This window comes from Agrilus planipennis, unplaced genomic scaffold (assembly GCF_000699045.2).
Source record: "Agrilus planipennis isolate EAB-ADULT unplaced genomic scaffold, Apla_2.0 scaffold30, whole genome shotgun sequence".
NCBI lineage: Eukaryota > Metazoa > Arthropoda > Insecta > Coleoptera > Buprestidae > Agrilus > Agrilus planipennis.
This window is the reverse complement of record NW_020438923.1, coordinates 2,036,005-2,052,258: the sequence shown is the minus strand read 5'-3', so window position 1 is coordinate 2,052,258 and position 16,254 is coordinate 2,036,005. Positions and strand designations below refer to the sequence as shown.

The 16,254-nt window shown below is 34.5% G+C and overlaps 1 protein-coding gene across 3 annotated transcripts in view; it reads right to left on the bottom strand.

Annotated features, from left to right (window-relative positions):
* LOC108732350 (cysteine--tRNA ligase, cytoplasmic) overlaps positions 1-16,254 on the bottom strand; it is a 64,103-nt gene that overhangs the window by 3,963 nt on the left and 43,886 nt on the right. For 2 of the 3 annotated variants that reach the window (XR_001937072.1, XM_025973873.1), the window contains exons 1-11: positions 7,127-7,223; positions 6,778-7,007; positions 6,507-6,693; positions 6,351-6,430; positions 6,074-6,290; positions 5,721-5,931; positions 5,414-5,652; positions 5,119-5,352; positions 4,926-5,061; positions 4,660-4,865; positions 4,433-4,595 (exon numbers count right to left, since the gene is read on the bottom strand). Coding sequence is in view for 1 of the 3 variants with exons in the window: in XM_025973873.1 (XP_025829658.1) it covers positions 4,433-4,595; positions 4,660-4,865; positions 4,926-5,061; positions 5,119-5,352; positions 5,414-5,652; positions 5,721-5,931; positions 6,074-6,290; positions 6,351-6,430; positions 6,507-6,693; positions 6,778-6,956 (1,852 nt within the window). In the remaining 2 variants the exon portion in view is untranslated. Of the gene's footprint in view, positions 1-4,432; positions 4,596-4,659; positions 4,866-4,925; positions 5,062-5,118; positions 5,353-5,413; positions 5,653-5,720; positions 5,932-6,073; positions 6,291-6,350; positions 6,431-6,506; positions 6,694-6,777; positions 7,008-7,126; positions 7,224-14,212; positions 14,270-16,254 lie in introns of those variants that run through there. The other variant, XR_001937073.2, reaches the window with a different exon arrangement.

Genomic DNA, 16,254 nt, shown 5'->3' with positions numbered 1-16,254 from the left:
TTACCGGGCATTAAGAAGTGAAGAGTATGTAAAAAAGTACGTAGAATCCAATGGTGTCAACGGTTTTCGAGTGCGATGTCAAATAAGTACTTTCCGGCATCATTTTCGTCTAAATCGCATGAAATAGTCGAAACATAAAAACGCGCTCGTGAAATTATTCAGAGATGGAAGGCATTTACCGGGCATTAAGAAGTGAAGAGTATGTAAAAAAGTACGTAGAATCCAATGGTGCCAACGGGTTTCGAGTGCGATGTCAAATAAGTACTTTCCGGCATCATTTTTGTTTAAATCGCATGAAATAGTCGAAACATAAAAACGCGCTCGTGAAATTATTCCGAGATGGAAGGCATTTACCGGGCATTAAGAAGTGAAGAACATGTAAAATAGTACGTAGAATCCAATGGTGCCAACGGGTTTCGAGTGCGATGTCAAATAAGTACTTTCCGGCATCATTTTTGTCTAAATCGCATGAAATAGTCGAAACATAAAAACGCGCTCGTGAAATTATTCCGAGATGGAAGGCATTTACCGGGCATTAAGAAGTGAAGAACATGTAAAAAAGTACGTAGAATCCAATGGTGCCAACGGGTTTCGAGTGCGATGTCAAATAAGTACTTTCCGGCATCATTTTTGTCTAAATCGCATGAAATAGTCGAAACATAAAAACGCGCTCGTGAAATTATTCCGAGGTGGAAGGCATTAACCGGGCATTAAGAAGTGAAGAACATGTAAAAAAGTACGTAGAATCCAATGGTGCCAACGGTTTTCGAGTGCGATGTCAAATAAGTACTTTCCGGCATCATTTTAGCTGAAGTCTATAAAATAATCGAAACATTACTTTGCGCTGGTAAAATTATTCAGAGACAGATAGATGGTACTATACATTAAGGTGGAATGATTAGGTAAAATGTAAGTAGAATGTCATGCTGTTTTCGAGCGCAGTGCCAAATAGATTCTTTAGGTAACTGATTCGCATTGTTGATTGTGTTTTTTAAATGACGTTAAAATTCAACGAATCTGTTTTGAAATGTCCGTTACACTTCCTTCGTTTTTTTTCGAATATAACGATTTTCATTTCTTTGGTAATAATTATCTAGAAATCAGGAGAATTTAAATGCCAAAACTGCAGACATTGAATAGTAAGTATTATGTGGTTATTGTGCAATAAAAAAACTGGAGAAAATAGGCGAACATTGATCAAAATGTACAATGAAGTCAGCGTGAAATAATGAACCCAAAATGTCAATCATCGTCTAGTTTCCGCCTACTTGACTTCCGGATTACCGAAAAACCAAATATGCATAAGGAAACAATGACGAATCGGGACAAAAACGTTTGCATGCGAAATGCAACAATTCGAGGACAGAAAAAAAAGAAAGACGCTTATTTTGTCCGAAGAACGACGTCACAATACAGACGTCAATCTGTGCATTTCAGTCGACAGCTGAAACCGAATTTCTACAAATGTGGGCACTCTCGATTGCTCTTCAATGATTAATCGGATGGAAAACGCAAATTCGACTGATGCCTATCGCGATAAGCATTATTTAAATAAAATCTATCCATAATAACGTAAAACTTGTTTGAATCTTAAGATTGCTATCAAATACGTTATAAAAGAAATTTAAATTTAAATCAAATGCCCGTTTGGATATTGAATTGGGTTGTTATCGATTTTCGCAGTAGTTAAAATCGAGATGAATATAATCGATAATCCAGAATATGTCAACATTTTTTGTAATTAAAGTAACAATCTTGGAGTTTATTTTGTCAAATAATAATCTTAAACAGTAAAAATAAGAAAATCAATGTTATGCCATTTCTAACGACTTTTGTTGTGTAGTATTTTTTTTGTGGCTCGCATTATTACTGTCAATCAAAATACAATAATCTCTAAATGGAAGCCGTAAAAAAGCGCGTTCTCTGACTACAAATGACAAAACACTAATGAGTATCAGTTGTCTCGATTGGGGGAAGTACATACACGTGATGTCAAAAAAATGTAACAGTCAATTAGCTATTATCAACGGTGGCGTTTTATACTTGATACTCTCATAATAAAATGTCGAATAACGAAATCAAAAATTTGTGGAGGGCGCAATTTAGTTCTTAGATCCGGACATATGTACATACGTTAGTCTATTTGAAAGAAATTCAAACTGAATAGAAGATTTTTTATACGAACGTATGTACTTAGTTCACTGAACAAAAGCCTAACGGAAAAATATGAAGTAGAAGTTGATTTTTGCGATTTTGTTTGGCGCTTCTGTTTTTTTTTTTGCTAATAACAATGGCGTTTTATTCCGTTGTATGAAATTCACGTTATCACATGCAATTCTGGCAAAAGTTGAAGCAATGAAACAATATTGTTACATTTACATTACATTTTTTCTAATCTTACATAAGCAATGTTAATTGTTATTGTTAACAGGTGAATGGAATAACTGTTATGTGTAATGCTTGGGGGTGAAATTTGTAAATCTGTAGCAGATTCTTTCTGCTGGTGAGGGAATAAAATTTCCACACGATTTAAGGTTGAATAAAGGGTGGGTACTCCTTTATAATCCAGACTGTTATGGAGCAGGTATATATTTATTACTATTACCTAATCGGTAAATCTGGTCATAAAAATGACCACAGCAAAGACTCCACCATAAATTGTATCAAAAAAAGAAAAAGAACTTCTGGCAAATAATGCTTATATATTCTTTGAACAACCTTTGGAAAAAGGCTTTTAAGTTTTCAATTTTACAGACAAATTACCAACAGTGAAAAATTCTCTTTTTCCTTATTTTGTAAAATGCAATTAGAATGTAAATTAATTATTTCTTTCAGTAGCAGATGGGTTGAGTTCTTGAGTTACGAAATTGTTGTTGAAATTTTGTTCGCCTGAGGGTTTGGTATTAAAGTTGAGAGGGGATGAGAAGAGGCGCGAGAGGGTAAACTTCATCTTGATAAAAGCATTTTTTCGTTAACATTCACTGCCGTAATTGGTTGTGAAACAAAGAATATATAAATTAATTATGCTCTCAGCAATCGATCATCATGTACCCATTTTAACGTCCGATACAGTACAAAAACTCCATTATTTTAAAATAGAATCTCTATCGATTATTCATTAGACGAAAAAATGCCACATTCTTCAAAGGAACAGTATTATGAAGAGCTTAGAGACGTTAAACATTTGAGTTTGTCATTTCTAACGCATTTCGATTTGTTTTACCATCAGTTGTTTTTAGTGACGATGTTCAATTGTTCAACGTTTATTGAAATTAGACGTTCGATTTACAAGAAAAACGTAGTTTTAGCAGTTGTTTTTGTTGATGATGTTCGATTCTTAAATGTTACAATGTCTATCGAACAATTGAAGGACTCCTAGTTGCACTGTGCAAACTTTTACATTGTTTATAGATCCTAAACAATTCCATTCGGTTCATAAAGACGTTATTTTTATTGACGATGTTCAGTTGTTCAATGTTTATCGGGACTGGAACAACTGAAGTAGTATTGCCCGACCGTGAAGCTACCGAATTAATAAAATATTTAAATTGAGCTCGAAACAATGACTCATCCCATCCCTTGAACTTTTTTTCAACCCCTATCGCTTACCACCATTACTTGACAGCGCCTTGCCATTAACCGGAATCCCGAGTTTAAAAACTTGTGTACAGAAATTTCATTCTGCTACAGGAATAGGAACAGGCACGTGGAACTCCAATTTATTATCCATTAATATTGCTAGCTCTTTTTTGTCTTGAGTTTTGGGGACGTTTCGTATTTTTTACTTTACGTTACATAGTGTAGGTGTTAAACTCCTTACGAATAATTTTCGAGGGAAAAAAAAAACAAAAACAAACAAATATAAAATTTACCCGCCTATATATCATACACAAATTACTTTACCCGACTGTATCNCTTTTCCCGTAACAAAGTATCTTTGTCCACCAATTTAATTGTACTGGGTGCTCCTACAAAAAACCAAAGTAACAGATATAAATTAACATTATCTTTACTAGTTCTTCCCCCCTATCAGTTACTGTGAGCTCGAAACTGTTAGCACCATTGCTTTAAGTGGTCGAAATTCATTTTTGTAAACAATATTATGACGTAGTGTCGGCCATCATTCTTTTCTAATTGTTGCAGTTGTCGGCCATCATTCTTTTCTAATTGTTGCTGTTGTCGGCCATCATTCTTTTTTAATTGTTGCTGTTGTCGGCCATCATTCTTTTTCAATTGTTGTCGCATTGTTATTGATGTCGGCCATCATGGTTTTTTAATAGATGTATAATAATCAATGATTAAAATTTATAGGAATTGTTTGTAAATAGGTATGCAACACATCGGACACTTCAGCATAAAAATTGCTGATACTAATTTTGCCTTGTGCTGAGAGCACTCATAATTTTTTTTATATATAATATTAAAGACAAACCTTCTTTATCTTCAAGTCGTACTCCAAGAATGGGTAGGACGTCGTCCCTTAATCTGTCACACTCCTTTAAAATATCAGTAGCCTTCAGGGTTCTTGAATAAGTTCTTACATTGTCCCTAAACTCTGCTATAACATTTAGGTACGGCATAAGAAGGCTTTCAGTCTGAAAAGCAACAAGGTAGTTATTATATTAAAAGAGTAAATTTACAAATTCTATGATGTTTTACCTCTACTTCACCGGACTGAGTCTTTACAGGGAAACCAATTTGGGAGTTTTTAGGAATTAAACCAAAAACTTGAAACATGTGAGTTACATAAAGGGCTATATCATCTAAAAGTATTATGACAGGCTTCTTCTGATCCCTGAAATATAAATTGCAGGCACACACCAATTCTCTCAGGTTTTCCATTGCGGTTCTCGTATCAACGTTGTCTTTAAAAATATGTTTACATGTTTAATTATATATTATATATAACTAAGATTTATTCTTACCACACAAAGCTGTGTGTACATTCTCTTTTACTTGTAAATATTTATTATTCAACTCTAATTCTTTACTTTCCCATTTTTCAAATTCCATTACTTTGCAAGCGTTTCTTTTAAGCCCCTTTACATTTAAAAAGAATTCCTGAAATACAACGTAAATTTTAGACTATACATGACATTGAAGAGCACAACAGCTTACATTAAACGTTTTTTCATAAGACATCGCAGATTCCATGGTGTTCGTACTGTAATCGAGGGTGTCTTTCCAAGAATGCAAAAGAAATGCTAGTCTTAGTTGCCTAGCTGTATGTTGAGACAAAGCTTCTTGGATTGTAATAAAATTCTTTAAAGATTTGGACATTTTGCAACCCTGAATTGTCAAATGTCCAGAATGTAGAAAATATTTCACCCACTCAGATGAATCGAAATGGGCCTAAAAATGATTGAAATTTGTGTTAAAAACATACCATTTTAGGGGTATATTTTAAGCATACTTCACTTTGAGCAATTTCGTTGTCGTGATGCGGAAATTTTAGGTCAACACCCCCCGAGTGGATATCTAAGGTGGAACCACAGATTGCTGCTGCCATAGTGGAGCATTCTATGTGCCATCCAGGTCGTCCTTTGCCCCAGGGAGAATCCCACGCCGGTTCACCTGCTTTGCTTTTCTTCCAGAGTGCAAAATCTATTGGGGATCGTTTCTCACTTTGTTGGTCAATAGTTGTTAAGTCACCTAAAAAGGGACAAAATAAATAATTATAAGATGAAGTGGACAACATGTTTTAAACCGCAAAAAATTACCTTCGCCCTCTTGTAAGCTGCTTGTATCACCGTAAGCTTCAGGGACAAGCTTTGCATAGTAGTGTTTATCGCATTTATCAAAAGTGGCCACATCGAAATACACTGATCCATTGGCGACATAACCGAATCCGTTTTCGATAATTTTTTCTATGTATTTTATTATTTCAGGAATATATTCGCTAACTCTAGTTAATACATGAGGTCTAAGTACCTGGAAATAATCAAGTTTTAATGTGTTATTATGTACGCGAATTATAACTTTGTTAAACATTACAATACTACCTGCATAATCAACCTGTTAAATAAACACAAATACAAATCATTTCATAATGTAAAAATGGTAAAATTCTTACGTTGAGGGCATCCATGTCTTCATGAAACAGTTTTTCAAAATACTTTGGTAAAGAACTAAATATTGCATTATCTGTTACAGTAGTGCCATATTTGTGATCAAGCCATTCTGACAAGGGGTCCTTACATTCTTCAAGTAATTTCTTCTGCATTTGTTCAATTTTCTCATTGTTTCCACATCTTACAGCTTCTTCTAAAGATTCTACAGATGCAGTTAGTCTAAAATTTAAAAATAACTGTGAAAATTGAAATGTTATGATTTTCTTTGTTTTCTGTTACTTATTGAGGAGTTTCTCCAGCATTCCTTTCTTGTCTACACAATTTGTTTCTTTTGCTTTACGTAAAAATTGATCCATTACCTGCAACAGAAATTGTACAATGATATGGCACTAAGTAACAATTCTTCAAGGCACTCTTTTAATTTTGACCATATACCTCTTTGGTATCTTTTAGCATTTGCTCCAATGATTTACTTTCGGCTACATATTCAACAAATAAGTAATTCTGTCTCGCCCTTCTTATAATCTTGTCATCAATATCAGTTATGTTCATTACATAGAGTATATTGTATCCAAAATAATCATTAAGGACTCTTCTTAAAATATCAAATGATATATAGGATCTACAATCAAACACTTTCAATAAGCAGCTGTTAAATTTTGAGACATTGAATGGTAAAAAAATAATAAAATATGGCAAACATTACCTTGCATGTCCCATATGTGAGGCATCATAAACTGTTGGACCACAACTGTACCACGTTACAGTGTTTCCTTTCTCAGGAACAAAAACTTCTTTTCGTCTTGTTAAACTGTTGAATAATTTAAGGACAGGTTTTTCTGCATTTTGTGGTGGTGACCACGTTGGTTGAACCCTTTTGGACATTGTATAAACGATAACGAAGGCAAGAACGTTGTACACTTGTGAACAGCTAACCTATAATTAACAAAAATCGTCGATATCAATACAACCATTAAAGAAATATCGAAGTATTTATGACGTAAATATTTGTTGGAATCGGAAATCCCGATGTATGAAATGATAACATTACGTACTTCTCATTAAACCACTTTTAAGATGATAATTTTGACATTAACTACCATTATTTCATCATCCACTAACGTTTTTACACGTTTTGTCACACATAGTACATTTGAACTACAACTGACAGGTGTGCCATCAAGCTAACAATGATAATTTGAAATTCAAATTGCCTCCAAATACAATAATTACTTTCTCCTGAAATTATTCAGAGGTGGAAGGTATTTAACGGGCATTAATAAGTGAAGAATATGTGAAAAGGTACGTAGCATCCAATGGTGCCAACGGTCTTCGAGTGCGATGACAAATAAGTTCTTTCCGGCATCATTTTTGTCTAAATCGTATGAAATAGTTGAAACATAAGAATGCGCTCGTGAAATTATTAAGAGATGGAAGGCATTTACCGGGCATTAAGAAGTGAAGAATATGTAAAAAAGTACGTAGAATCCAATGGTGCCAACGGTTTTCGAGTGCGATGTCAAATAAGTACTTTCCGGCATCATTTTCGTCTAAATCGCATGAAATAGTCGAAACATAAAAACGCGCTCGTGAAATTATTCAGAGATGGAAGGCATTTACCGGGCATTAAGAAGTGAAGAGTATGTAAAAAAGTACGTAGAATCCAATGGTGTCAACGGTTTTCGAGTGCGATGTCAAATAAGTACTTTCCGGCATCATTTTCGTCTAAATCGCATGAAATAGTCGAAACATAAAAACGCGCTCGTGAAATTATTCAGAGATGGAAGGCATTTACCGGGCATTAAGAAGTGAAGAGTATGTAAAAAAGTACGTAGAATCCAATGGTGTCAACGGTTTTCGAGTGCGATGTCAAATAAGTACTTTCCGGCATCATTTTCGTCTAAATCGCATGAAATAGTCGAAACATAAAAACGCGCTCGTGAAATTATTCAGAGATGGAAGGCATTTACCGGGCATTAAGAAGTGAAGAGTATGTAAAAAAGTACGTAGAATCCAATGGTGTCAACGGTTTTCGAGTGCGATGTCAAATAAGTACTTTCCGGCATCATTTTCGTCTAAATCGCATGAAATAGTCGAAACATAAAAACGCGCTCGTGAAATTATTCAGAGATGGAAGGCATTTACCGGGCATTAAGAAGTGAAGAGTATGTAAAAAAGTACGTAGAATCCAATGGTGTCAACGGTTTTCGAGTGCGATGTCAAATAAGTACTTTCCGGCATCATTTTCGTCTAAATCGCATGAAATAGTCGAAACATAAAAACGCGCTCGTGAAATTATTCAGAGATGGAAGGCATTTACCGGGCATTAAGAAGTGAAGAGTATGTAAAAAAGTACGTAGAATCCAATGGTGTCAACGGTTTTCGAGTGCGATGTCAAATAAGTACTTTCCGGCATCATTTTCGTCTAAATCGCATGAAATAGTCGAAACATAAAAACGCGCTCGTGAAATTATTCAGAGATGGAAGGCATTTACCGGGCATTAAGAAGTGAAGAGTATGTAAAAAAGTACGTAGAATCCAATGGTGTCAACGGTTTTCGAGTGCGATGTCAAATAAGTACTTTCCGGCATCATTTTCGTCTAAATCGCATGAAATAGTCGAAACATAAAAACGCGCTCGTGAAATTATTCAGAGATGGAAGGCATTTACCGGGCATTAAGAAGTGAAGAGTATGTAAAAAAGTACGTAGAATCCAATGGTGTCAACGGTTTTCGAGTGCGATGTCAAATAAGTACTTTCCGGCATCATTTTTGTCTAAATCGCATGAAATAGTCGAAACATAAAAACGCGCTCGTGAAATTATTCCGAGGTGGAAGGCATTTACCGGGCATTAAGAAGTGAAGAATATGTAAAAAAGTACGTAGAATCCAATGGTGCCAACGGTTTTCGAGTGCGATGTCAAATAAGTACTTTCCGGCATCATTTTTGTCTAAATCGCATGAAATAGTCGAAACATAAAAACGCGCTCGTGAAATTATTCCGAGGTGGAAGGCATTAACCGGGCATTAAGAAGTGAAGAACATGTAAAAAAGTACGTAGAATCCAATGGTGCCAACGGTTTTCGAGTGCGATGTCAAATAAGTACTTTCCGGCATCATTTTAGCTGAAGTCTATAAAATAATCGAAACATTACTTTGCGCTGGTAAAATTATTCAGAGACAGATAGATGGTACTATACATTAAGGTGGAATGATTAGGTAAAATGTAAGTAGAATGTCATGCTGTTTTCGAGCGCAGTGCCAAATAGATTCTTTAGGTAACTGATTCGCATTGTTGATTGTGTTTTTTAAATGACGTTAAAATTCAACGAATCTGTTTTGAAATGTCCGTTACACTTCCTTCGTTTTTTTTCGAATATAACGATTTTCATTTCTTTGGTAATAATTATCTAGAAATCAGGAGAATTTAAATGCCAAAACTGCAGACATTGAATAGTAAGTATTATGTGGTTATTGTGCAATAAAAAAACTGGAGAAAATAGGCGAACATTGATCAAAATGTACAATGAAGTCAGCGTGAAATAATGAACCCAAAATGTCAATCATCGTCTAGTTTCCGCCTACTTGACTTCCGGATTACCGAAAAACCAAATATGCATAAGGAAACAATGACGAATCGGGACAAAAACGTTTGCATGCGAAATGCAACAATTCGAGGACAGAAAAAAAAGAAAGACGCTTATTTTGTCCGAAGAACGACGTCACAATACAGACGTCAATCTGTGCATTTCAGTCGACAGCTGAAACCGAATTTCTACAAATGTGGGCACTCTCGATTGCTCTTCAATGATTAATCGGATGGAAAACGCAAATTCGACTGATGCCTATCGCGATAAGCATTATTTAAATAAAATCTATCCATAATAACGTAAAACTTGTTTGAATCTTAAGATTGCTATCAAATACGTTATAAAAGAAATTTAAATTTAAATCAAATGCCCGTTTGGATATTGAATTGGGTTGTTATCGATTTTCGCAGTAGTTAAAATCGAGATGAATATAATCGATAATCCAGAATATGTCAACATTTTTTGTAATTAAAGTAACAATCTTGGAGTTTATTTTGTCAAATAATAATCTTAAACAGTAAAAATAAGAAAATCAATGTTATGCCATTTCTAACGACTTTTGTTGTGTAGTATTTTTTTTGTGGCTCGCATTATTACTGTCAATCAAAATACAATAATCTCTAAATGGAAGCCGTAAAAAAGCGCGTTCTCTGACTACAAATGACAAAACACTAATGAGTATCAGTTGTCTCGATTGGGGGAAGTACATACACGTGATGTCAAAAAAATGTAACAGTCAATTAGCTATTATCAACGGTGGCGTTTTATACTTGATACTCTCATAATAAAATGTCGAATAACGAAATCAAAAATTTGTGGAGGGCGCAATTTAGTTCTTAGATCCGGACATATGTACATACGTTAGTCTATTTGAAAGAAATTCAAACTGAATAGAAGATTTTTTATACGAACGTATGTACTTAGTTCACTGAACAAAAGCCTAACGGAAAAATATGAAGTAGAAGTTGATTTTTGCGATTTTGTTTGGCGCTTCTGTTTTTTTTTTTGCTAATAACAATGGCGTTTTATTCCGTTGTATGAAATTCACGTTATCACATGCAATTCTGGCAAAAGTTGAAGCAATGAAACAATATTGTTACATTTACATTACATTTTTTCTAATCTTACATAAGCAATGTTAATTGTTATTGTTAACAGGTGAATGGAATAACTGTTATGTGTAATGCTTGGGGGTGAAATTTGTAAATCTGTAGCAGATTCTTTCTGCTGGTGAGGGAATAAAATTTCCACACGATTTAAGGTTGAATAAAGGGTGGGTACTCCTTTATAATCCAGACTGTTATGGAGCAGGTATATATTTATTACTATTACCTAATCGGTAAATCTGGTCATAAAAATGACCACAGCAAAGACTCCACCATAAATTGTATCAAAAAAAGAAAAAGAACTTCTGGCAAATAATGCTTATATATTCTTTGAACAACCTTTGGAAAAAGGCTTTTAAGTTTTCAATTTTACAGACAAATTACCAACAGTGAAAAATTCTCTTTTTCCTTATTTTGTAAAATGCAATTAGAATGTAAATTAATTATTTCTTTCAGTAGCAGATGGGTTGAGTTCTTGAGTTACGAAATTGTTGTTGAAATTTTGTTCGCCTGAGGGTTTGGTATTAAAGTTGAGAGGGGATGAGAAGAGGCGCGAGAGGGTAAACTTCATCTTGATAAAAGCATTTTTTCGTTAACATTCACTGCCGTAATTGGTTGTGAAACAAAGAATATATAAATTAATTATGCTCTCAGCAATCGATCATCATGTACCCATTTTAACGTCCGATACAGTACAAAAACTCCATTATTTTAAAATAGAATCTCTATCGATTATTCATTAGACGAAAAAATGCCACATTCTTCAAAGGAACAGTATTATGAAGAGCTTAGAGACGTTAAACATTTGAGTTTGTCATTTCTAACGCATTTCGATTTGTTTTACCATCAGTTGTTTTTAGTGACGATGTTCAATTGTTCAACGTTTATTGAAATTAGACGTTCGATTTACAAGAAAAACGTAGTTTTAGCAGTTGTTTTTGTTGATGATGTTCGATTCTTAAATGTTACAATGTCTATCGAACAATTGAAGGACTCCTAGTTGCACTGTGCAAACTTTTACATTGTTTATAGATCCTAAACAATTCCATTCGGTTCATAAAGACGTTATTTTTATTGACGATGTTCAGTTGTTCAATGTTTATCGGGACTGGAACAACTGAAGTAGTATTGCCCGACCGTGAAGCTACCGAATTAATAAAATATTTAAATTGAGCTCGAAACAATGACTCATCCCATCCCTTGAACTTTTTTTCAACCCCTATCGCTTACCACCATTACTTGACAGCGCCTTGCCATTAACCGGAATCCCGAGTTTAAAAACTTGTGTACAGAAATTTCATTCTGCTACAGGAATAGGAACAGGCACGTGGAACTCCAATTTATTATCCATTAATATTGCTAGCTCTTTTTTGTCTTGAGTTTTGGGGACGTTTCGTATTTTTTACTTTACGTTACATAGTGTAGGTGTTAAACTCCTTACGAATAATTTTCGAAGGAAAAAAAAAACAAAAACAAACAAATATAAAATTTACCCGCCTATATATCATACACAAATTACTTTACCCGACTGTATCGCCTAATAATTTCAACTGCTCTTAGAGAAAATTTTAGGGAAGAATTTTTGAAAATGTCGGAAACCCCTCAAGCATAAAAGAATAAAAAAATTTTATTAATTTATGAATTTTATAATAGAAAAAGGTAAATGAATTGTTTCACTCCACCCTAAGCAGATTTGTTTACTGATATTTATGATAATATCAGCTAATTATTGATTGTATTTATCAAAAGTGTTACCCACTAATGCATCCAGTCGTTAAAGAATGTAAAAAGAGTCTAAAGTACAGATATAAAACGAGTAAAGGGAAATGTTGTTGTTTTTTTGGTCATAATTATGAGCGTATCTTGTTAGAAACATCGTTACCATTATTTTGCGGATGACTCGGGCGAGTGTATCTATCCCTTGATGTATAAAAACGAAAGAAAAGAGTGCGGGGGAAGTCAATTAGATTATTTTCTACAGGAATTTCCTCTTATATTCTGTCATGATGTTGGAGAAAGTTATAATTCTCATAAAGAGAAGAACATCCGAGTCCTCGGGGAGCAACTTAAGAAAAAGTATAAATTCGATAAGGAAAATTCGCCCCGAACAGAAAGAACGCCCGTTTCCACCCCCCATGCATCCCATCGCCCCCTGCATGCCCGCTGCTCGCGGTGGTAGATGAAGGATAAGTAATTCCGCCTAAGAACCCTAACGTAATTAGTTGGGGTTGAAAAAATAAGGGTTGAATATTTCATTCTCGGTAGCTTGCTTCAGCTCTTGTTGTAGAAGAATTTTATACCTTTGATCTTTAGTGTGTTCCCGTTTCTTTTTTCTCTTTTTTTTTGTTTTGATCTGGCATTAACAGGAATAAATGAAATGAATTATTTCTGATAAAAATCACTCAATCGTGAAGCTACAACATACGTATTGAAACAATTGAAATCTACTTTTGAATAAACAGCGGTTGGTTTAATCAACTGTTTTTCATTATTATTCACCTTGATTTTTACCAGTTACCGTGGCGTTGTAAGGGCTGTAATGAAGTGATAAAGAAGCCGCAAGATTCGTCCTTCAAAATTTAAAAAAAAAAGATTAAATGTTACTCCAGGGAAATTAATTCCTCATAGACAAATGAATAACCTGAAAAATTGCACTTCATCTTGAGAGGAACAAAAGCAACTCGAAAAAATGCGAAGGGCAATTATTTTAACGGTAAAACGTCATTTCCTTTATAAAAAAGTGATGAACAGAAACTCGAAGTGAAACAAAAACCAAAACATTTTGAATCTTTACGTTATGTGTGTTTTGTAAATTTTCAGTTACAGTTAGTTTTAGGTCGTTTTCTTTTTTCTTTTCTGCGAAGGAGAGCTAACGGGTCTTCAAGGGATGTAAACGACCAACAAAATTTTTAAATATGCAGATGCTACCTGAGGATAGCAAAAAGAAATTTGGACAATAAATTAAAAGTTTACCGTTGCTACCGAAAAACCAAAATGTGTCTCATTCATAGGCAAATAGGAACATAATAGGATTTTTACAGCACTTTTAAAATCTTTTGGTTTGTCCTTCGCAGTATTTTTAAAAGAAACGCTTTAAAAATGAACGATCCTGTTCAAATTGCCTCTCATAAATATCAATAGATTATACAGTTCTGGGTATTCGAAATAGGGCAGTCAAAATGTATAATCTCTGGTTATTACACAGATTATTTACATACCTATTACTCTCAATAAATTAAAAAATCAAGTGGACTAGGTAAACAAACGAATTTAAAGAAACGTTTCTTATTTGAAGAAAAAATGAACGCAAACGTAAGTAAATCGAAAACAAAAGCACCAATGAGAAACAAAAGAAATTTAAATTATAACAATAACAAAAGAAACATTTGACTGCGTTTGACTTGACTTATGCTGAAGTGAATATGAAAATAAAAATGAAATTTTACCTTATGCCAAGAGTTTCCTTAAGACTTTCTTGTACCTGCACACTTCGAGTAGGCAATCTGAAAAGACAAGAGAACAACACATTAAATTTGTACAATTAGAAAGAGCAACAATTGACTGTAGATAGTAGTAGGTAGAAAACAAAAATTATTGCTGAAAAAAATTAACAGAATACCATTAAAACCTCCTGATTAAACGTTTTAATAGGGAATAAAACAAAATGCTTATCAGTTCGAGTGAAATCCAGGGCGTGTTCGTTCTTGAAATACACAAGAAAAAAATCTGCATAAAAAATAAGGAGGCTTAGCAGAGGCAATTTCTGCAAACGGTAACCATTAGCGGGACGGCCATTGTTTAGCTCGGCAAATTAATTTAGTTCCCCCTTTTGTTTCCTTCCGTTGCCTCTGTTAATGCTACAACTAGGTACATACATATATACATAAAACGTATACTTTGCAGCAAGAAAGCAAGCCTTGCTTTAACGCGTTTTCTTTTGTCTTCTATCTTCTTCTTTTCTTTTCTCTTTTTTTTTTTTTTTCGTTTGTTTCGTAGCCAAGGCGCGCCCGTTTGCTGATAGTGGCGCTATCTTGTTTAAATAATGGGCGCGGAACGAGGGCGTTAGTTTTAAATGAAGCAAGTCTTAAAGGACATCTATTAAAAAGTTCGATTCTTCGTCTAAAGGGAGTTATATAGCTGCGCGGTACGCCCCAAGCATACACAGGGTGGTCGTAAATTGATAATTTGGTGGAAAACAGTTGGCTAACGGCATACCTTCAAATAATACGAAACTATACAGGGCGATCAATCATGAATTTATGAGAAAAACGTGCTGACCAAACAAATGAATATAACAAATGAAAGTAGATCTGTTTTTTTGGCGTTAAACTTGAGACCTTTAGCATGGATTTTAACGTAATTTTTTGCAATATGTAAACTATTCCTTCAGAATAGTTATGTGTTACGTTTCGACTTGACCATCAGCAGCAGCGTTGAGATGTAATTTCTTGCCCATAGTTCAAAAGCTTGACTCCAGGTTTTTACAATTCTAACAAGAAATTTGAAGAGGGCTGAAAAGAAAATCACGATCAGGACCGAACTTATGATTAGTGGTGAGCAAAGCAAGTCAAAGACGGTCTTCGTTTTGGTCTTGCTGAAATATTTCTAGACATGGTCTTGGTATTGGTCGTGCTGGTCTGTCGGTCTTGGTCTAGCAAGACTAAGACCAAGATCAATTTTGCTTATCACTGTTTATGATCCAGATCGAATTTGGATACATTTACGTTGTTTTAATATGCCGTGGGTAACAAAATTACCTAAATTCCGGCCCTGTAAGTAATGGGAGACGTTCATCGTCGGATCTTTCCAGGAATTTGGGAAAAAATGCGGGCTTATGTTTAAATATATATGTATATAAGTATATGAAATTAAAAGGACCGAGATGGAAGGAAAAAAAATTAATTAAGGGTTTTAAGGAAGCATCCTTTTGTTCAAGGAATTCTATAGTCGTTGTCGACAATGACAAAGCTGGGCCTTATTTGCAGGGAAAAGTTCCATTTACGCGCTAAAATTCATTGGCTAATGCATTGTGTTATCTATTACAAACTGTCTTTTCCTTGAACATTAAAGAAGATAAATTAAAAAACGTAATTACGAAAAGCCCCCGGAATGCCTTACCCCCCGACAAAAATCTTCAAGCTGCTCGCGCGCTCTCTCGTTCTCCGAACGGCAGCCCTTCATCTTCATCCCCATCCCTAGTTACTTTTTAACTGCCATCGACACAACACACACACACACACACACACAAAACAGCGAACTAATTTATTTTTTAGTAGTCAACGAAAACTCGTTATTAATTGCTCAATTTTATAATAAGACAAAGTATGATTCACTTTTGTTTTCTTCCCTTACTGTAGGTACTACATATAATGACACCCTTATTAGTGAGGTGTTACGATAAGTGCACCAACTACTTGATTGCTTGAAACGACTTGAAACACAGTTTTTGTTTTACTTTTCCTTTCCGATTAGCAACTGTTTGGTTTAA